The sequence below is a fragment of the Protomyctophum parallelum genome (genome assembly GCF_964188405.1).
Source record: "Protomyctophum parallelum genome assembly, chromosome: 18".
Classification (NCBI taxonomy): Eukaryota; Metazoa; Chordata; class Actinopteri; order Myctophiformes; family Myctophidae; genus Protomyctophum; species Protomyctophum parallelum.
The window spans coordinates 30768164-30791684 of record NC_139716.1 but is presented as its reverse complement, the minus strand read 5'-3'; the positions used below and the strand labels follow the sequence as shown (position 1 = coordinate 30791684).

The 23521-nt window shown below is 44.2% G+C and overlaps 1 protein-coding gene across 1 annotated transcript in view; it reads right to left on the bottom strand.

Annotated features, from left to right (window-relative positions):
• LOC310875323 (uncharacterized protein) overlaps positions 1–23521 on the bottom strand; it is a gene marked incomplete at its 5' end in the record, with an annotated part of 119778 nt that overhangs the window by 35372 nt on the left and 60885 nt on the right. Inside the window, 18 exons of the mRNA XM_083788521.1 lie at positions 409–620; positions 1014–1168; positions 4793–5017; positions 7428–7531; positions 8145–8232; positions 9402–9543; positions 12552–12627; positions 13222–13320; positions 13858–13956; positions 14531–14629; positions 14791–14889; positions 16462–16659; positions 17319–17417; positions 18160–18258; positions 20961–21158; positions 22010–22108; positions 22579–22677; positions 23298–23396. Coding sequence (XP_083644647.1) covers positions 409–620; positions 1014–1168; positions 4793–5017; positions 7428–7531; positions 8145–8232; positions 9402–9543; positions 12552–12627; positions 13222–13320; positions 13858–13956; positions 14531–14629; positions 14791–14889; positions 16462–16659; positions 17319–17417; positions 18160–18258; positions 20961–21158; positions 22010–22108; positions 22579–22677; positions 23298–23396 — 2289 coding nt within the window. The remainder of the gene's footprint in view (positions 1–408; positions 621–1013; positions 1169–4792; positions 5018–7427; positions 7532–8144; positions 8233–9401; positions 9544–12551; positions 12628–13221; positions 13321–13857; positions 13957–14530; positions 14630–14790; positions 14890–16461; positions 16660–17318; positions 17418–18159; positions 18259–20960; positions 21159–22009; positions 22109–22578; positions 22678–23297; positions 23397–23521) is intronic.

Here is a 23521-nt window from a genome sequence, read left to right as displayed (position 1 = left end):
GTATGAAGTTGGTTGAGTTTGTCCACTGCATTGGTGCAAACAACTACTGTATATGGCCTTCAACATATTTACTTTTTGTAGGAATTGACTCAAAGTCAAAGTCAAAGTCAAAGTCGTACGATTTGTCACACACGTTACTGCAGTGAAATTTGTTCTCCGCATTTCACCCATCTCTTGGAGCGGTGAGCCGCAGCCAAGGAGCGGTGAGCTGCAGCGTGCGCCGCGCTCAGGAATCATTTGATTAGTAGATTTGACCCCCCAATCCAACCCTTTGATGCTGAGTGTCAAGCAGGGAGGCATTGGGTCCCATTTTTACAGTCTTTGGTATATGACCCGGCCGGGGATCGAACCCCGACCTCCCAGTTTCAGGGCGGACACTCTAACCACAAGGCCACTGAGCTGACTCACCTGCAGACCGACCCTGATCCTCTTGGTGAGCGCTCCCTCTGGGAACACGGCCTGCACCTGGGGAACCACCGTGCTGCTCAGGATGCCTCCCTCTGGACCGATCATGTTGGCATCCTGCTTGATGCGCGACACCACCGCAAAGTACTGTGGGAAATCGCGGGTGATGATGCGGCAGATGCGTTTCCTCTCCAGCTCCTCTTGGGGGTCCAGCTCTGCCGAAAGGAGGGCACACAAAGCGAGCGTCGTCAGAACCCAAAAGAACTTCTAGAACGGTTTCCTTCTTATATTTCTTAGGATGGTTTATATCACATCTGCATCTGCTTGAATAGTTCCAGTGCCGGCCCTGAGCAATTTGGTGCCCTAGGCTAGGATTTGATGAGCTTTGGTGAGCTTGTACAGAATATATCTGCTATTTTTAAACATTTTTGAAGAATCTTTAAAAGTGTGAGAACGACTGATTTAGAAGGCATAATTATGTAGAATTGGCCTCAGGTCTTAAATGGGTTAATTGTCGTTTGTCAATCCTAATCGAGGTAAAAGTCTGAAATAACGGCGATATTAATTTGACGTCATCATATCGCGTCGACGCCATCAGTTAGCCCCACCTTCGTCCATGCCGTTGAGGACCTGGTTGAGCTCCTCCTCTGTGTGCTCACAGTGGTGCTCCTTCCAGCTCTCCCCCGTCTCGCTCCGCAGGATCACCAGCTCTCTCTCCTTCCCCCGCAGGGCGGCAAAGTGCGGGATCTCCACGATCACCGGGCTGCGGAGGTGGGTGTGGACCACAACACAACAAGGACAACAACAAGTGAGCGTGCATGCAGCCGGAGGACAACCGCATGTGCGTGCGTGCGGGCGAGCGTCCGTGCATGTCACCATGCCAGCATTCCACCAAGCAACCAGGCCCGCCGCCGCCGCGCACGACACGCCGATTTCAGTGTGACAACAACACAGTCTAGGTGAAGCATGCTAAAAGTGAGAACCATCCACCCCAGGAAGACGATGACACCCGTGAAACAGAAAGCACTAACACAGAAAAATGACGAGCATGGGAATGTAAACGCCGATTTATACTTCGCCGTGCGACAGGAGCATAAATCAGGCATAAGTGTGGTAATAACAGTAATGTGGTGGGAGCGGTATCTACAATACAATAACTAACAATAGGACATGGGACACTAGCATGTGGTATACAGGAACATACAAATGCAGACAAACCGGGGTAGGGAGGTGGAGTTATTGGTGTACTGTAAATGAACAGAAATGGAACCGGCAACCATGGATTGTTTCATATGTGTTGCTGTTGATGTGAAAGGGTTGTTTGTCTGTCTGTTGTTGTTTCTTTTTCTTCCTACCCGAGGAATTTTGTCCCTGGCGGCCCCAGCTGGAGAATACGGCTAACCAAGCTCTCGCCCTCGTTAAGAGGGGGTGGGGCGGTGGGGAGGTGGAGCTTACTGTGTGACCAATCAGCCAAGCAACGGGTCCGTGCGCAGCAGTGAGGAAGAAGAGAGCACACAGTGTTTCTTTTGGGGGTGTGGTGGGCGCGAGGGGTCAAACATGTGGTCAGGGAACTCTAATCACAGTCGAAGCTTTATGTGGGTGCTTTGCTATTTTGAGGCTTATTCGTATTATAAGTCACTGGTGTTTATCACCGGTGTGAAGGCTTTGATAGTAAACATTGCCAACAGAGAGTGCTGCTCACACTCAAGTGTGGGGAAAAAACATTATAAAGCTACATATCTATACATTTCCATTGTTACGCGGACGACACTCAATTATATCTATCGATGAAACCGAACGAAACGGATCAATTAGTCAAACTTCAAGCTTGTCTTAAAGACATAAAGAGTTGGATGAGCCGTAATTACCTACTCCTCAACTCTGACAAAACGGAAATTATCGTGATCGGCCCTAAGCCCCTAAGAGACAAGCTAGCCGATGAGAACTTTTCTCTAGATGGCATTACCTTGGCCTCCAAGGCCACTGTAAAGAATCTGGGAGTTACCTTTGATCAAGATATGTCTTTCAAATCGCACATCAAACAAATCTCAAAGACTGCCTTTTTTCACCTGCGAAATATTGCAAAGGTTAGGCACATCCTATCCAAAATAGACGCAGAAAAACTTGTCCACGCATTTGTTACCTCAAGGCTGGACTACTGCAACTCGCTATTATCAGGCTGCCCAGGTAAGTCTCTGAAAAGCCTACAGCTAGTTCAAAATGCTGCGGCGCGTGTGCTGACAGGTACCAGAAGAAGAGACCATATCACTCCTTCACTGGCCTCTCTACACTGGCTCCCTGTCAAACACAGAATAGAGTTCAAAATTCTTCTTCTTACCTACAAAGCTCTCAATGGTCAGGCACCACAATATCTCAAAGATCTCATTGATCCTTACAAACCAAATAGAACACCAGTGCGTCTACAGTATGCAAAAATGCTTACTGTTCCAAAAATATCAAAAGTTACAATAGGAGGCAGGGCGTTTAGGTCCCAGGCACCTCAGCTGTGGAACCTTCTCCCGGCTTCGGTCCGTGGGGCTGACACGCTCTGCACATTCAAGACTAGGTTGAAAACCTTTCTCTACGACAAAGCCTATAGCTAGAGTTGTCTCCAAGTCTGGCTGGATACCATGGTCGTACATTGTTGTGTGGGTCTGTCTCCCAGCAGTACTTGTAATATACACTATATAGGCTCCAGTAAGGCCTGCCACTAATCCAACATCCGGGGAATCTCTCCCCGGAGTCTCTTTTCGTCCTCCCCGTCGCAGTTCTGTGGACCTCTAATACTAACCCCCAACTGACTGAATGAGCGTGACCGTGGATCAGGCCTCTTCATGGAGCCCACCAGAAGTGTGACCTGGACCCGGCCTCACAGAGCTCGACCAGATGTGGACCAGATGTGGACCAGACCCCTCCACGGAGCCCACCTGTCTATTTCTGTCTATTTCTCTCTGTCTATCTCTCTCTCTCTCCCTCTACCCCCCCCCCCCCCCCCCCCCCCCGACACGGTCGAGGCAGATGGCCGCCCACCCCAGAGTCTGGTTCTGCCTGACGTTCTTTTCTCCCCTCCTAAAAGGGGAGTTTTTCGTTGCCACTGTCGCAAATTCGCAATATTGCTTGCTCTGGGTGGATCTTTGTTGGTTGTAAAGTGTCTTGAGACAACTCGTTGTGATTTGACACTATAATAAAATTGAATTGAATTGAATTGAAATATCAAATCAATCATGGTGAAGGTGAAGTAGTTAATCGCAATACAGTAGCTTGTCTCTGAAGGGTGATTAAAGAGAGAGTTAGCTTGCGGCAGTTTCAGAGGCATGCGGTAGAGCAGAGTAATATGGTGCTTTTCCACTGCATACTGGCTCATCTCGACTCGACAACTTTGCCTTTTTTGGTTTTTCCCGTTCGGAAAAGATACATGTGTTATACGTCACGTGGAACTTCTTTGATGACACCTCAATCAAGGTTTCAAGCTAGCTGAGGCGATACGAAAAGGTGACATGAAAAACTGTCTGCTACGGATTGGTCAGAGAGAAGAGTATCTTGACTAGCATCATTGCGTCATGATGTACCGTATGGAAGTTCCCAAATATTGTTAACAAACCTTTGGACTAGGTGTTGCAAATGCGACACTAAATCACTGCATGCCCTATTTTTAAGCTAAAAGATATCAGAAACTGTTTGTTGGACTGTAGTTTCTAGCTGTAGCATTAGAAATAGCTTCAACTTCAGCACTTGTTCAGCAATCTCCTTTGCATAGGGTTGGACGTCGCTATGACGGCGAGCTACATCGACAGTCCTATCTGCAGTGGAAAACAAAGTTGAACTAGTCGAGCTGAGGCGGCACCATGCAGTGGAAACGCAACTATTATAAGGTTACACTGAATCCCTGACGCTGGACAGAAGCAAAAGGCAGATACAGAAACAGGTTTAGTAAGGCAGAGGCAGGGAGGAACTTAATCTGCAAAAAAATGAAAGGGCAGCATATTGTTAGCTTCTCCTCCAAGAGACAAAGCATTATCAATACCCGGGATGTAAAGGTAGATAAAAAAATGACATTTACATTTGCCACTAAACAGTCAAATCTGGAGTGTTAATTTATCTCTGACACTATTACGTATTGTATTGTACTGTGTACAGTAGCCTACCTCTCTTTTACTAGTAGCCTAATCCAAGCCATCTATGAATATATTCCTTCTCAATGAATTTTAAATTAAAATGAACTTCATTGACATTACGTCAGTATCTGTAGCCAAAGCAAAAGAGTAAAATTCCTCCATTATACCAAACGTCTTACAATCCTGGCCTTCAGCTCATTCCCTCCTTCATGACCACCCCTGATGCGTCCATATTTCCATATCGATCCATCTACAACGTCTAGCAGCCTTACCCGAGGAACTGGGCCCCTGAGGGCCCCACCTCGATGATCCGGGAGGCCAGGCCATCTCCCTCCACCATGGGGGGCATGGAGGCCAGACGGTGCCTCTTCACCAGCCGACAGGTCACCCGCGTCGGCGCGCTGCACTTCCTGGGCGGTATGATGATGCGCAGGCCATTGTGGCGGCAGCCGCGCATGGCTCCGCCCCTGGCGTCCACCATGAAGCTCACCAGGAAGCTGGAAACAGTTTTGACATGGTTAGGAATGTTTACACAGGTGCGAGTGATTAGAATTGACTTAACCACATGAACCTACGAGGTCCCTACTCTGGGCATGTCATAATAGGTGAACAATCGGCAAAAATAGCTGATATAAGCTCACGACGCATTGCAACACAAAGCATTGTTGGCTTGTAGATTGGCTATTTTTGCTGAAGAGATTGTGTGTAGAGGGTGAAAAGGAGGTGGGCAAGTACTATATAATTATTATTAATAATAATAATAATAATAATAATGATAATAAAGATTTAGGGGATAAGTGTCTTGCTCAAGGACACCTTGACACATTGTCGGGGCTCGGACCTGGGACCTTCTTTTTCCCAGGAGGCCAGGTATAGATCCCTGAGGGACACCAGTCAACTAAAGTATATAGGGTTTAAGTGGTTAAGAATCTATGGCAGATGAGCTCCATTGTACAAGTGTTTGGCTGTGGTTTCTGCCAAGAAGTATGAACTTGCTGAAAAACAATCCATGGAAGACATGGATTGCGCCTTCATCGCACCATCCTCAGGGTGCAGTCAGTGCGCGGTACTTTACCTCAGAGCACATACAGTACTGCACATTTACATTGAAAATGACCTCACCTGTTGAAAACCTACTTTCATTGCTCACAACAACACATGCAAAATGCAAGTGGTGAATATACACGACAATCACAGATGTCAATGAGGGGCTATGGGTGCGATGGGTGTGTGTGTGACCGTGGCGCCAATATCTATTCATATTGTAAATAATTTAAGTAAAGCAAACACTTGGACACACTGTTGAACACAACACAGACAGACTTGACAGCACTTGAGACTTGAGAAGCAACTATGATCGTTATCTTAAATATACCTTATATACCTTAGAGTTGTTGTGTGGAAATACGTTTTTTTTTAAAAAGTCCCCCCCATTCTGTGTTGCCTAGAACTGGAGGTCTGAAAAAAATCAGTAAGTACATCTTTATGACATCATGAAGATCATGTACTTCATAATGTTACTGATTTTTTTCAGACCTCCAGTTCTATAGGCAACACAGAATGGGGGGGACCTTTTTTTTAATTATTTCCACACCCTTTAAGATAACGATCATAGTTGCTTCTTTAATTTTGTCATGTGTTTAGGGGTATAAAATAAAAAGAAATTGGCAAAGAGTCACTTCGTGGATGTGAAAACACAGGGAAATAAGGGGACTTAGGTGAGTGTCCTTTCGGACAACAGTACTGTAATTAGTGGTGTTTGCCAAAGTGCCCCTTCTGGAAACACAATGGCAAAACATGTTAGTGGCAGTGCTTTAACAAGACATTTGTGGAATAAATGATACAGTAAATTCACCTCCTGTGTCTCTTAGCATCTCTTGGGTCACCTTGCTTTCATTCTCCAATGTAAAGCATTCAATCGTACCTTGAACACGACCACATAGAGATATTTTGTATGCAACATTTAGAAAACAGGCATGATCTGTTTGTTCAGGTTACATTGGAGCATAGCTTGCTGAGTGAACCCAAACAGAGAAAAGAGGCTGTGTACAGTAAAATCGGGGGTGTTCCTTTAACTCTAAAAGTGTAAAAATGAGTGCACACTGCTCCACCTGTCATAACCATTTTTACAGAGTTAAATGGACAGTCCGGATTTAACTGTATGAGACAGAGGAGGTAAAATGTACAACAAAACAACCTGTAGCAAACGGAAACGCACACGCACACACACACACACACACACACACACACACACACACACACACACACACACACACACAACACCTCTCCTCCGATGAGAGCACACACTGTGAAGAGAGGTAGGTGAGGAAGATGAGAGGAGGAAGGACAACAATGGATGGTAAAGGCAAGGTGCAGTGGGTCACCTGCTGTGGTCTCCATGATCAGGGCACGGAGAGGAACGACTACAAAAGAAAATCGCAACGCAGGGAGGGAAGAAATAGGGCAGGGGATAGAGATAGAGAGAGAGAGAGAGAGAGAGAGAGAGAGGGAGGAAACCCACAACAGAAAAAGTTAGAGAGAAAAATCTAGGAGAATCAACTTATTCAACCAACCCCACTCCCACGCACAAGACACTCGCAGTCGACAACAGATAAGAGTTATCGCTGATGCGTGTTCAACTGATGAACTCCATTCTGTACTCCATTCTGTACATTCTGTCCATTCTGTACTCCCCCTCAAGGAGGGTGTTTTGGCGAGATATCTCGCTCATGATATATCGAAGAGCCGGGGGTTATGTGAATAACCTTATGTTTCTTGGCATGGCCACTGTGTCTGTTTGTGAGAGGGAGGGTGACTGATTCAAGCAGTCACACCTGGCCTGAGTCAAACCAGGTGTGACTGCTTAAATCAGTCACCCTCCCTCTCACACTGTTGTTCTGTACCTACCCAGAGTGGATGGGACTGGAGGACAGGGCCACGTTGTCCAGGTTCTCTGTCCCCCAGCTCAGCCGGTACGAGTCCCTCTCGTTCTCTCTAGAGAGAGCCGATACCTGTGGCACACAACAAAGAGGGTGGATTTTACATACACACATGCTACCGTGCACTGTGAACAGTGTAATAAATACAAATGTTAAACTCTAGACTCAGAGTTAAATCTAAATTCAATTCATGACAAAAATATCGGTGCATATCTTGACCCAAACAATGCATAAAAAGATAATTGCTCTATTTGTATATATATAAAAAATATATAGTTATTTATAAATTCCCATTGAAGTTGACTGTTTCAGTGCATAATTCTGGACAATAAAGTTTATTGTTAAACTCCATTCCTCTAGTTTGATAGAAGCCATCAGTATACATTTATTTTGTTCAAATAGAAGACTGTCAGCCAATATATCAATTGGAATACACCGACCAGCTGAATAAATCAAAGACTTGAGGCATTAAGGTTGCTTTTATGACATTTCTGAGAGCATTCATGTTCCTGGAAGATGCTTCTAAACTTGTATTCTAAATGCTATAGTTTGATCACTTCAAATACTCTTTCATCTTAAAATAACTAATAGCCGATCTATTTACGGTGGGCAGCTTTCACAAAAAGACAGGCTGGGCTTCTATGGAATCCAAATGACTGAAATGAGTCGTTGAATCCATGTGTACCTGGTGACTGGCGAGCATCTCCTCCATTAAGCCTTCATGTTTCAGGGAGTAGTAGGTGTGATGGGTGGGCGTGAAGGACCTGTCCGTGCTGGGGCAGCAGAGAGGAGAGTGAGGTCAGACTGATAATAATAACATCTCAGGGAAGCATATAACAGATATAGTAGTGGGTCATTAATGTAAGCATAAGCATATTGGGGTATTTCTCAATATACTGTAGGCCCAAAAATTGCCATAATGAGGGATAGTAATTGTATAGGAAAAAAACAGAATGAAAGCCAACAGAGTTTCATAACTCTCAAATGTAACATTTTGAAAAAGTGTTAATTATTAACGCAGAAGGTGTAAAAAAATAAATAATTAAAGGTTAAATGAACCTAAATGAACACCCAGGATTTTCCCGTTTACTGGAAAAGAGAATATTATGGAACCATGTTAGTTTCCTACCATTGAAACTACTACTGTGTCGACATTTCTAAGTGAAATGGATGAAGTCGCCATGGAACACCTGGGATATAAGCTGGGGTGAAATATCTGAATGGCATTCATGAGTTATATGCCTTCTAGCACACTAAAAAACAGACTACAGGACTTGTCTGTCTATATACAAACTACTGGACGAAGTGCTGAGTAGTCACACACAACATCTGGGTCAGGTTCAGCACACAGTACCTTTGCGTTACAGCGCTGTATGTGGATGTGTGACAGGGAAGGCAGAGGGGAAAATTGAGGATATGAGTACATATTATAATGAATTGCATTTTTATAGCGCTTTTCCAAGTGCTCAAAGCGCTTTACAATGGTTCATTCATTCATACATTGGGAGGTGAAGCGGCGAACAGTCGACGCCAGCGCCCTCACTTCCCACATTCACACACCAATGGTGGCGAGCTCACACCGACCGACTCATTGGAGGCAATGTAGGGTTCAGTGTCTTGCCCAAGGGACACTTCGACATGTGGACAGGAGGAGCCGGGATTCGAACCGCCGATGCAGTGATCATTGGACGACCTGCTCTACCTCCTGAGCCACAGCCGCCCTGACATATTGTAAAACGGTAAGAATGGAATCACATTGAGATGTGATTACACACACACACACACACACACACCCTCACACACACACACACACACACACACACACACACACACACACACACACACACACACACACACACACACACACACACACACACACACACACACACACACTTAACCCCTCCACTCCCCTTTTTAACAGAGGGGCGTGTGTTTGTTTTACCTGTCGGTGCGCCCTCCTTCCAAGCTGAAGCGGAGGTAGTTCATTCCGTCCAGGTACTGTCCCGGCAGGGAGTCGTCTCCCAGCTCCCTCAAGTCCTCTGCCCTCAAGTACTCCCCTCCGTCCCCGGTCATCGTATCGTCACCTAGAGAGACAGAGCAACCTTTCTGACATGAGAATGGCTTTCAGACAGTGCTATAGCCTATGTGCACAGCAACACACACTGCAGTGTGCACTCTCCTTCTGCCGTTCTCTTTCACCTACACACCTCTTATCATCCTCATCCAGTACGCGATGGATGCAGAATTTGTTTGCGCACTCTATATGGCCATGGATTAAAAGCACTACTGCTGCTGTTACCACTATTGTACAGCAGGGGGCAGAATCACCCAGAATCACTACTGGCTGGGGCATACAGTTACAATTTGGCCAACATTTTCATATCATTGAGATTGACTGATGGATTAAGATTGATTTAGTTTGCCATATCTTCTGTTGTAATGGAACCCTTCAGATAGGACCACGGAGTAGAGATGAACAGAGGGCCAACTTCCATTGTAACGTGTATTGGATGTGTGTGTGAGGTGGTCATGTCATTAAACTGCATGGTCAAACTTAAAAATGCGTCATAAAACCTATGAGTGAAATGTAATAATATACAATCCTTCTGTACCGGTTTTGTGATGGTATGAATCAACCACTTTAACGGATGAACTTGAGATCACAGTCGAGGCATGAGGAGACCTCGTCATGAAAGAAAGTGTCATTTATATTATGATACTATTACACAAATCTGGGTCAGTTGTTTGTTTCCATGCTGTGACACAGATATCATCTGGTATGCATCACACACACTCAAGCAAACACTCCTAGATGGGAAATCTAAGTTGACTTTGCCCCAGGTGTGTCAGTAAGCGTATGCTAGGCCAGCAGCACAAGTGAGTAACATACTGTACTTAGACAGGGATGCTCTGGTGGCAATAGAATATTTGCTCCCCATGGGGAGGGCAAGGGTTAAAAAGAAGTTGAAACAATGTGAGCTTCACATTCAAAGAACTACAGAGGAATTAGTTAATCTACGTATCAAAGACAAATCAATGCATTTTGTATAAGTTCAGTGGGGGTTTGTTTTAGCGCAGATAACTATAAGGTCAGGCACATCACTTATAAGAAAAACAAAATCCAGTGGCGGGAGGCACGTGAAAATGTGATTCCTGAATGTGTTCCATTGTTCAATGAGAAATTTGAAGTTGAATTGCTATCATAGAAGAACTGAATGTCATCCCAAAAGAGATTTGACAATGAATCATAATTTGCTATGGGGTCTGGACGGGAACCCCCTTTTGGTGTTTTAACTAAGCATTATGTTATACTTTAGCTATTGAAAAATAGCAGATCTACAAGCTCATTTTTCAAAAATAGCAGACCTACAAGCTCGTAGCGCGCCACCAAGTGGCGCGCTACGAGCTTGTAGGTCTGCTATTTTTGAAAAATCGTAAAAATGCGGCACAAATCTTTGAATATATATTCTTTCAGAGCGAACGATTTATTTATTTCGACGTCAGGCCTAAATGGGCGAAGAGGCTTTTATAAGAGGGTGTTTTTTCTGTTTAAATTCTTAAAACGTTTCCTGTGCTATTTAGTCCCTTGAACTTTGTGTTAGAGGGGGCAAGAGAAGAAGAACAACATGCTGCATTGACATGTGGGCATAACATCCTACAGTATCAGAGCGTGATGATGCTGTGAGCCAGAACAGTATTTCAAATGCTCCACTCAAAGACAAATTCTCCGTGGCTTTTAACATTTATGTTAGTATTAAATTATGTAACCAAATGGCCATGGCTTTAAGTTAATTCGCCATGCAAGTCACAGCACCCTTTAGTTGTGTTCCACAGTGAACCCAACCACACACGACTTGTGTTGTTTTCAATACCTTCCAGGTCCATGGAGTCATCCGACATTACATCATCCTCAATGCGTTTCAACACTGTGGGTGGACAACATGGTCACTCACTGCACGTACTACTAGAACCACAATGTAGACTCTATAGGGTCAAATAAATCAGCATTCCAAAACCAGGGCCAGGAGCCGTGCAGTTTGAAACTTATTAAGAAGATGAAAGTTTTTTTTACATTTTAGGTTCAGAATTGTATTACATTTTGGACCAGTTATTATGTCCTGGGATTCATTTAATTCATTTTGGGGTATTGTACATTTAGCCGGGGGGGGGGGGGGCACAGGCCCAAAAGCTCAAGGAATAGAGTTTAACCTGTCATGCTGTACTTTTTATTTGTGTTTTCTCTATTCACTTGGTCATTAAGGTCTACAGAATGAGAGGCCTGCTCTGCTCCTCTCTGAAACACTGCGAAAAAAAAGTTATGGCAATTTTTGTATACCACACCATAGACATAGGCAACATTTTCCAGTTTCCGGCAGAGCAGGCCTTTTATTCTGTGGACCCTAATGACCAAATTAATAGAAAAAATCACACCTGTGTGAACTGAGTGGTGCAACTCCCCTCTCCCCCCTCCTCTCCTCTCTCCCTCTCCCCCCCCCTCCTCTCCTCTCTCTCTCTCTCTCTCTCTCTCATTAGCAGGCAACAGTGCAGCACTAATACTACTCTCTCTCTCTCTCTCTCTCTCTGTTTCTGGCACAACAGCGCCCCTACTGGTACTCATAGTCATATACTGGTGCTCATGGCCACATAGGTGTATAGGTAGGTGAACGAACACATAGGTAGGTTCGGAGCGGTTGCACCACTCAAAAACACAAATAAAAATTACGGCATAACATCACAGATCCTCTCAAATTTTGGTCCTGTGGCTCCACCGGCTAATTCCGGGCTTCTACACACCATGGTAGAGCCAAATGTACACTTAAAATGAGTGCAATGCACACTTTGGTCCTCTCACCAGCTTATGACTGATTGGAGGGTTAAAGCAGGGCAGGTGCTAACGACCATGCTGATTACGGTAACTCTCACTGAGATAAATAAGGATTCGTGATATCTGATACAGTTGGTCCACTGTAACTGGACGTGTTACTGGACATGTAACTGGACTCCTAGACGACCTTCCACTAAAAGGTCTCCTTCCATTTTGAGCGCCTTTGATGGGGGCCGACGTTGCTTGGCTCAGGTGTCCATCACTTACCCTCCTCGTCAGAGACGTCCAGAACTTCAGTCATGGTCTCTGGCACGTTGAGCTTATGTTTCTCTGATATCACCGTCTGTTGAACCAGGACAGAACAAGGTTAGTAGTGATCTAAACGCTCAAAAGAGTTAGGTTATTATGCTTCAAATGTAGGCCTTTGTAGTTTAGTTCAAAATGTGCCATTATGCATATCAATACAGTATATTCAGTGGTAAGTAAAGAAAGAAGTTAAATTCTCCACTTTGCTTTTGTATTGTGCAAAAGAAAACATTGTTTTAACATTTTTAACCCGGCGCCTATTGCCTAAACTATAATCCTGCGCGCTGCTCTCCCTCTGCCAACCTGGGGAGAGCCCCGAACTGAGCTCATGCTTCCTGCATGAGGAGTGCGCAGGCCGCTTCTTATCACCTGACAGGGGGAAGTTTCCCCCGTTGGACGTACAGTATCACGTGGAAGAAGAAAACATTGTTTTGACCAGGTTTGACCCGAAGACCAAACCTGGTCAAAATGTTGTTTGCTTTTGCTCAGTAAAAAATAAAATACATTTGGAGCATTAAGCTGTTTTGCAGACTTTCTTTTCGTACAGAAGTCTGCAGTGTCCCCTGGCACATTTCCATTACAACAATGAATAGAGACAGGGACAGGGTGACGTGACAGGTGTGTGACGTGCCGTTGTGGTGGTGATAATCTCCTCGGTGACGACCCTCAGAGTGTCCACCACGGAGATGTAGCCCAGTCTCCGTGCGATTGCCAGAGCAGTGTTACCGTTCTGCAATAGAACAGAGGTGTCAATAATCAACATACTGTAGTTCATGTCCAAGGCAGGTTCCTGCATCTCTTACCGCAGTGGTTTTCAACCCTTTTTCATATCATTCCTTTTTCAGCATTTGAGCCACGGACCACCATTTGATGAGATTTAGACTTGCTGGCCCAAAACTAGGGAATTTTGTTATCATTGGATAGGATTTTGTCCACAATTCCATTCTCCAATTATGTAGACCTCTTGTAAATGAACTAAGTAATGCAGATGTTTAACAATGATTTAACTCTTGAGAGCGTAAAATGACCCTTACGGGTCCATTTGGTTTCATTTTACACTCTCAATAATTATAGAACTTATAAGGGGGTCCATTTGGTTACAAACTCTCCATCATATAGCTGGGGACCACCTGGAACCCCCTCAAGGACCACTGGTGGTCCCCGGACCACCAATGTCTTACGCTATGTATTTTGTGAATGGCGTGTGTGTGCGCGTGCGTGCGTGCGTGCGTGCGTGTGTGCGTGCGTGAGTGCGTGCCCCACTCACCACAGTGATAGCGTTGGGACTGGCACCATGCTGTAGCAGCACGTTGATGATGTGCGTGTTTCCTTGCTGTGCGGCCTGGTGGAGTGGTGTGTATCCATTCTGGGAAAAATCCATGATGTCGAAGGTTAACAACGTCTCTCCCTCTCAGCTTTCTTACCGTGTTTTTTCCCCTACGCGACCTACTGTCTGTCTCTGTATAGTTAATACTAAGGAGGGCAGACCAGTCCCATACAGTATATACAATGTTGATGTACCATATACAGTATGTAATATGTAATAAAACCCTACCAAAGACTAGCAATTCAACAAAGCCATGCTCTGTCTCCATGTCATCACAGCAATGCGAGAGTAATTGAATAATGCTCAGTCATGAGTAGTGTGTAAACACTTCAAACAAATCTAGCATAATGGTCTACAGATATGTATTAAATGGTCTTAATACATATATCTGTTACATTCAACGTGGTGCAGTATGTATTCAATTGTCACTCCTCCTTTGAATGATTACATAGACTTTTTACTCTGAGATCAGCTCTCATGGCCCATACTGGTGGTGGTCTGACATGTTTAGCCCGAGGAAGTCATTGGATTTATGTGGTTTTAGTACTGGACTACTGGTATACATCACTGGAGCGTTAGTGTTTTAGTACCCAGACTAGTGTAGTTTTAGTACCTTCGTCTTGGCGTTGACACACGCTCCATTCTGCAGCAGGAAGTTGACCATCTTGGCGTTACCGTAGTGACACGCTACGATAAGAGGAGTGTAGCCCAACTGGGGAAATGACAGTTAATCGTGGTTAACTAAAACATGTAGACAGTAATACTAATAGATACACACAGCAAATCAGCGTGAGGAACATTACCAACGTGTTTTTAATAAACCCAGATTGGAATGACAGTGACCACGAAGATGAGGAATGTATGTGTCCATACTTTAGTCTGCTGGTCGAGGTTGGCACTGTGTTTGGCCAGGATCTCAGCCACGGCCACTCTATCGTCCTGGGCTGCCAGGTGGAGGGACGTCAGGCCACTCTGTGCACAAGGAGAACAAACATGTCAGTACCTCTGCAATATCACGGAGAAAGGCCTCTTAGGCTTCACTCACACCTTCACATCTAGCATACAACATTGTTGCATGCTAGATGTAAACAAAGGGTAAGTGTCATGGCCGCCCCGATGCATTTCCAATGGAAGTCACATGGTTTGACACAACATTTTTGTTGTACGGCTTTCGGCTGTGTTTCGACTAGTCCCCCTCCCCCTCATACAACAAAAATGTTGTGTCAAACCATGTGACTCCCATTGAAAATGAATTGCGAGCTTGCAGTCTCATGCATCAGCTATACAACATTCTGATGTGACAGTGTGAGTGAAGCCTTAGATGACATGCCAGTCAGTCAATCGGGAGCCAGATTCAAACCCTTGCTTACTGTACACACTAACTGTTTGAAGATGACAACTGACTGTGGCACTTTAATTGTAATAATACATAACATACATTTTCACAAAGTCTCTTGCCAGATCACAAATCAAGTTTAATAGACGGCTAGAATATACCGTTGACTTTGAGAATATGAACATTAACTAACTATCTCAAACTGGATAAACGTTTTGTTTTTCTTATTGGTGACCAGTTCTATAGTTTCACCCATCCCTGTGCTAGAGGCAGATAGCATCTAAAGAGGTATACGGGTATAAATCTGCCAATTGTGCTGGGACAGCAGATGACGCTTGACAGCTAGTAAATTGGGAGGTTGGGTTTGATTGAAGGATTCGTTCTGGCATTCAGGGTCAGACATGTCATGAGTCATGACTGTCCTCCTCTCCTCTGTTCTCTACTCACTGCACTGAAGAGAACAGAACCAGAATGTACCAACGTTCATCTCGTTTCAATCTCAGTTGGACAGATATGTCCATTAATGGAACACCCCGTAGCAAATCCCTTGCCATAGACAGGCTTCCAAAAAGACCATTCCAGGCAGTGAGTAGGCAAACGAGCAACCCTAGCCGTAAATGTCTGATATTATATGACATTATAGATCACCATTGTGCTAGCAAAAGCCACAACTGTCACATGTGTTACAAGCCGAGGCTCTGATGAGCTGCCTCGTTAAAATGTTATCTCTAGAGGTTGAGGTCTCACTGGCTCTTTTGTGCAAACTTAATTCTATTTAAAATAACACCACTTTCCTGTTTCTTATCTGAGGTCATTGGTGATAACAGATCGGTCATGTCATATATACTGTAGTGAGTAGAGTTGCCAGTTTGAGGGCCGGTGCTGCTAGTGAGCAACCTGAGATTGTTTTCAAAGAGATTTGGTGGGTAGAGGGGAAAAAGCGTGTACATTTTATGTTTTTATCCCACGATTTTGCAACCCAGTTTTTTCACCCAGTGCCAATTATCTAATGTAATCCTGGGCGCTACACTTCCTCTGCCAACCTGGGGGGATTGTTGCGACCGACATGTTGCGACCGCACGTCGCAACATGTGTAGGCACAATGCAACCTGGGGGGGGGGGTATATGGGCACTGATGAGGTGGACATTTTTAATTCCGGACATTAATTCCGGACTTTTACTTGCTAAAAACTGTGCAGTGTCAGTACCTTTGTGGGAATGTTGACCTGGGCCTCCTTCTCCAGCAGCAGGGCGGCCATGTCTGCGTGTCCCTCCTGGGCGGCCAGGTGGAGAGGAGTGACGCCCTGCTTGGTCAGGATGTTGGTCTCGGCCCCGTACTGCAGCAGCACCGTGGCGATGTCCATCTGGTTCTTCTTGGCCGCGATGTGGAGAGGAGTGTAGCCGTTCTGCAGGTCATCAGGGGAAGAGTGGCGTTATTATTGATGCATGTGCAGGAGACGACAGGGAAGTGTTGATTTTGTCGACTAATACTACGACGAAAAATGTCCGTCGACTACCTTTTTTCACAGACGAAAACCAAATGAAAACTATAAGCTACGATGACTGAAACTATGAGACTAAATATAATGACAATTTTGTCAACAGGTAAAAACGTTCAAAATCACAATTCGTCTACATTCTCCAATTGTGTAGACTATTTGTAAATTAACTTAAGTACTGCAGATGTTTAACAATAATTTAACTCTTATTTAAATGGATCCTTATGGGTCCATTTGGTTCTTGTAAAATAACTTGAGTAATGCAGACATTTAAGAATAATTTAACTCTTTCTGTAACTCTTGTGTATAATGGAACTAAATGGACACGTACGCACACACGCACACACACACACACACACACACACACACACACACACACACACACACACACACACACACACATGCACAGTACAGTACAGATAACACCAACTCATAGGTATCTAAACATCTTCTGTATGTAAATCCACACGGCTATGCCGAGGCCCTCCTCCTCGATGCAGAACAGTGCTAGGAGTAATTGGGGGCCAGTCAGTCAGTCTTAACGAGGGCCACTCCGAGGGTCTCACCTTGGCCATGGTGTGGGGGGACGATCCTTTCTCCAAAAGCAGGAGCGCCACTTTCTGGTTATCGTAATGCGCAGCGACATGGAGCGGCGTGAGACCATTCTGTAAGGTATGGATGGTCAGCCCACACACATTAACCAGTGGGTTAGCTTAGCAAGCTGCTGTTATAATAGGGCTAGTCTAGTTAGTTAGTTAGTTAGTTAGTTAGTTAGTTACTTTATTGACACAAATGTATAAAACATTGGGTCCAAACAATAATGAAAAACCCATGAATCAAAAACTTTAAAAAGGTACAATACATTAAAATATGCAATACACAATACAGAATCCCTTTACAACAGGAGCTTTCTATTGCTCCACAAGTGACAGGCAGGCATGTAGCATATGCAACATACATACATAAACACACACATACAGTAACATTACATGGTTTATAGGGTATGTTGTTAAGGGTGCTGCAGGTTAATTATATTTAGAGTTATATTAGAGGGCAAGAACGAGGACGGCGGATGGGGGGGTCCTTGTTATGAAGAACAGAAGAACATAATTCAAAGAGGGAAAAAAAGTATTTGTTTTTATTTGGAGAAACACATGTTTTTTGTTATCTGTTCTTTCCTAGAACAAAGGAATGAATAGCAGTTAATCCAAACGAAGGCTGATGATTGGAATCAAACTAGGCTTACCGATAGCATAGCCTCAATGCAAAAATAACAACACAAGTTTTAGATTTTAGAGGACTAGGCCTACTTTCACGTTGCATTATTTCGGCTGTACCCCTACCCCTGCATGTGTTATAATATCATCCTGATGTTATGTGTCTGAGTTGCACATTTGCGATGCATACCTTGCCAGCAGAGTCAGGGGGAGCCTGCCGTTGGAGCAGAAGTTTGGCCACATCCAGGCTCCCGTACTTGGCAGCCACGTGCAAGGGAGTAAATCCCTTCTGTGGAGAGAAGCATGGTGGAATGATGAATACAATTCATACGCAGGTATAGCCAGGGCTGTCGCGATCATCAAACAAACCGGTATATACTTTTATAGTCTTTTTTTTAAATGTTATATTTGTGGAAAATACCGGTAGCTGATCTACAAGCTCATAACTCGTGGCGATGCGACGCGTAATTTTGTAGATTTTTTTTTTGTATTGTGCAAAATATATTATCTCAAATAGCCATTATGGAAGAATTGTGACAGGCCTAACGTTACGTAGGAGAATCTCTAAAAGTGACCAGTCTTCAGTCAGTAGACCTGTACTGTATTGGGCTCACATTACATTGTGATGTGACATAATGTGAGCTTGTAGATTGAAAACATTTTGTTTAATTTGTTTAATCGTATGATTTGATCAGATGAAACCACCCAAAAAAGCAACAAAAAAATAAGTTGTTTAAATTGTATAGCCTACCTAAATCTTGACTTGCAAGCATCAATGACTTGCACCTAATACATTATGTATGTATTTCAATATCCAACACAATGCTTCAAATTCACAACACAATTTGCCCTCTGCATCCAGCAGAGGGCAATCTTTGGCCATTATGGAACATCCAGCAAGCCTTGCCCTGATAGGCTGCCTGTGTCTGACAGTAGTCACATGACTAGTGTGTTATGAACCAGCCCATGCCCAAACGCTCCTTTGTTTGTCCTTTGGAATATAACTGATGTAATGTCTAACTGAAAACAAACCAGTTGCCTCACTGGCATGGGGAGAGGGGGGGGGGGGGGAAATAAGGCATAGAGGACCAATAAATGAAGAAACATTACACAGCAATGGAACAAACAAAGGACAGATCTACTGAGAGATCATCTCAAATGTTAACTGGTTTACGCTAAAAGGCGGGCTCGGGGTGAGATCAGATTCTTATTCCAACTGTCTGAAACAGCATGTCAGCTCTCTGAGGCTTATTGGGAACACAGCCACACCCTTTCTTCCACAAGAGTTGGGAGGGAGGGGGAGAGAGAGAGAGAGAGAGAGAGAGAGAGAGAGAGAGAGAGAGAGAGAGAGAGAGAGAGAGAGATTGGGGGGGGGGGGTGGGGTAAAAGGCTAAAAGCCCTCTGATGGAATATAGATTAAGCTAAAGGAAAAATCACTTCAAATTGAATTAACATGACAGTATATCAAACACAAGAAAAATTAAACATGGAGATGATAGAAATGAGAAAAAAGGAAGAGAAACAAGGAGAGAGAGAGAGAGAGAGAGAGAGAAAGGGAGAGAGAAAGTCTGGACAGATGGTGTTATTTTGGTGGTGCTATTTTGACTGCAGCGCTCCAAGACTGTGTGTGTGTGTGTGTGTGTGTGTGTGTGTGTGTGTGTGTGTGTGTGTGTGTGTGTGTATAAATTAAGCAATAATCTTTCCTGCTGGACACACTTAAGATCTCTGAAGGACTAAACCTCCAGTGTCCTCATAGCTTCTTGCCGTAAGCACCTATTCTAGTGGACGATGACGTCAATAAATTGAATTAGAAATCACTCAACATCATCAATCATTCATCACAAGTAGGTCACTGGAGTCTCCTTCCTACAGTCTGGGCAGTGTGTCATTCAAAGATGGTATCATAAGGAGTGAATATATTTCCTTGTGGTATTATAATTTAATTTAAAGAGGATGGTGAATAGTGAGGATGGAGTGGGGTAGCAATGATTTACAGGAACAAAGTTCCTGAGCAGGGAATTGAACGAAGGATGATTGACTTAAGGCTCATACATACTCCAGTTTTTGGTGTTAGCTTATCACCGTGGTGTAGTTTTTAAAGGGTTGGAAAATTACACCATTAAGTCAGTCGCTGTGATGATCAGCTATCACCGCGGACACAGACCCATCTCTCTGTTTTTACTATCAGACAAGTCTTTTCACTCTGGAGATATCACCCCGTTCACTGATTGGTCTAGATGTTGGGTAAACCACAGGGAGGCGGGGTCAATCCTTAAGGACATCACCGCGAGTATGATGGCCGGTGATATCTTATCTTATCTTATCACCGTTTTAGGTGATAAGATATCACCAAAAACTGGAGTATGTATGAGCCTTTAAGGCCTATTCATCCAGTTTTCGGTGATGAGGTGACCACTGACCACCACTATCACCGAAAACTACAACATGACTGTGGACAAACCTATGCCTTGACATGAACACAGAGAATACACACATTTATCGACAGACCAAGATATGGAATGGAAAAGTAATTAAACCCATATTTTTCCTTAAAATTGCTAAATGCAATGCACAAATACTTAGTATTGACACAATTGTATTATATCCATTGCAAAGCGATTCGATACCGATTATTTCCATTGCAAAACCATACGATACAAAGCCAAACGATACGATACGATATTTGCCGATTCCATTTCGATACACTTCGGTTTTTTCGATACAGTTATAGCGAGCACTGCGACGCGATGTTGCGCTGGCTACATTATACTTTATAACAGTGAGCACTGCGGCGACTTTTGAGCTTGTAGATCGGCTATTTTTGCTACGTGGCCCTAGTCTGGAGTGAGTGTGGAAACGTGGTGGTCCAAAAACCACCGTAATATACTGTATATATGTGACCGAAGTCTTTGTGCAGTATTAATCAGACCAGTGTGTGTCCAGTGGAAACCTCGTATGAACCTGATCTCAGGTCAGAATGGGTCATGTCACCTTGGTGGCCAGCGAGTGCGAGGCTCCGGCCTCCAGCAGCACGGAGGCCGTCTCCTCCTGTCCCTCGCGGGCCGAGATGTGCAGCGGCGTGTAGCCGTTGTTGGTAGAGGCGTCGGGGTGGGCCATGTGCTGCAGCAGCAGCTGGACGATCTCCGTCTTCCCCAGGCGAGACGCGATGTGCAGCGGAGTCTGGTCCTCCTGGGACAGGGCAGGGCCAGGGCAGGTGAGGACAACAACAAAAAAGAAACGCCTTGTTGGCTTAAGCCCAAACCCCACCAATGGGTCGCCATTCAAGTTGCATGGCGACCCATTGGTGTGGTTTGGGCTAGGGCATTAAGCAACTAGTCGACTAGTTTACTAGTCGGCTAGTAAATCCACTAGTCGACCTTGTTGGTGGTACTAGTTGACTAGTTGATAAGAAAAAATAATGTTTATTTATTTGTATTATTTTTATTTTATTTTCCCGATTTTGTAGGCCTCAAGATCAGGTAGATTATAGTTATAGTCACCAATGTACATAGTTTTTTTTTTTTTTTTTTTTTAAGATATTTTTTTGCGGCTTACGCCTTTTATTGATTTTTGAAGGGACAGACAGTAGGCTGACAGGAAAAGGGAGAGAGATGGGGGGATGACATGCAGTAAAGGCCGTGTCGGGTCCGGGAGTCGAACCCGCGGCACACTGCGACTGGATTACCAGTCCGGTGCCCAGACCGTTGTACATAGTTTTTAAAGTTTTTAAATGTACAAATATTTATTTCCAATTTCTTTTTTACACATAATAGGTAGTTAAACAACTAGTCGACTAGTAAACTATAGGCAACTAGTCAACTAGTAAAAATGACTAGAAGTGAATGCCCTAGTTTGGGTTATTGAATTTAATTGAACCAGTTGAATCACTTGGGTCGACGTGGGTCGACGTGCAACAGGACACCGCTCGGACAAGCGCTGAAACCGCCTCGTCCCGTCTCTCCACCCATTGGTGTGGCTTGGGCTTTACACACACTGCACGTAATCAGTGGTGTAAAGTGCGTGCAGGTGTGCAGACTCACCCTGGCCCTAGCGTCCACCATGGCTCCGTTCCTCAGCAGACATCTGACCACCTCGACCTGACCCGCCCTGGCTGCCATGTGCAAGGCCGTCTCCCCACGCTGTTACGCACACGCACACGCGCGCACACACACACACACACACACACACACACACACACAGGACCAAAGTGAAGAATCACTATGCAATTTTACCCATTCTCGGCGGGAACCCCTTTTGGTGTTAGCATCATGTTATGCTTTAGCTATTGAAAAATAGCAGATCTACAAGCTCGTAGGTCTGCTATTTTTGAAAAATCGAAGAACGACATAGAAACATAGCTTTTTCAGAAAACCGTCAGGATGTAGAAGACATTTGTAGAATCTGATCTCAGGTCAAAATGGGTTTATACAAATAATACACTCGACTCACAAGTCTATTATTCATTAAGTCGGCATAAACCCAAAATCACGCACGTACTCGCTCACACACACACACACACACACACACACACACACACACACACACACACACACACACACACACACAGTCTGTCTGTCTGTCTTTGATCTCTGATCCGTGGATTACTCACAATGTTGCTGACATCAGGCGAGGCTCCGTTCTGCAGCAGCAGCAGCACAATGTTGAGGTGACCCATGAAGGCTGCTACGTGGATGGGAGTCAGTCCAGACTGATGGAGGAACAGAGGCAGTGGTGCATGGGGGGAAAGTATCAATACTGTAATGTAGAAATGCTCATCACATCACAATGTAATGTGAGACCGATACAGTACAGGTCTACTGACTGAAGACTGGTCACTTTTAGAGATTCTCCTACGTAACGTTAGGCCTGTCACAATTATTCCATAATGGTTATTTGAGGTGTTGTTATAAAAATGTACTTACAAAAGTAAAGGTACTCATTATGCAGAATGCCTCAATTCAAGTTTTCAAATGTATAAATAATACAATTTGAAAATAGCAGATCTACTAGCTCACATTTTCAAATAGCCGGAAGTTACTGTATGTATTGTATAATAATCTAAATCTACAAAGTACCTAGTAGTAACTAAAGTTTGCAAATCAATGTAGTTTGCCTCTGAGATGTAGTGGAGTAGAAGTAAAAGTACTGGAAATACTCAAGTAAAGTACAAATACCTCAAAATTGTACAGTACAGTACTTGAGTAAGTAAATATACTTAGTTGTTACTTTACACCAGTGGTTTTCACCCGTGTTTCACTTAAAAATAAAAAAAGTTTAAAAAATATATAATTATAAAAAAAAGTTTAAAAATAAATGTGCAGTATATACCTCTGTGATGGCCTGGATGGAGGCTCCATATTTAACCAGCAACTCCATGACTTTCACCCTGTTCTTCTTACAGGCTATATGCAACGGCGTGAAACCATTCTACAAAGGAAAAGAAGCACAGACACCCACCCACACACCCACACACACACAATTATCCACTGCAGACGATATCAGCTCATCGCGTGCGCTGCAGTGTTAACTTAAGCACGTATACAGGCATTCAT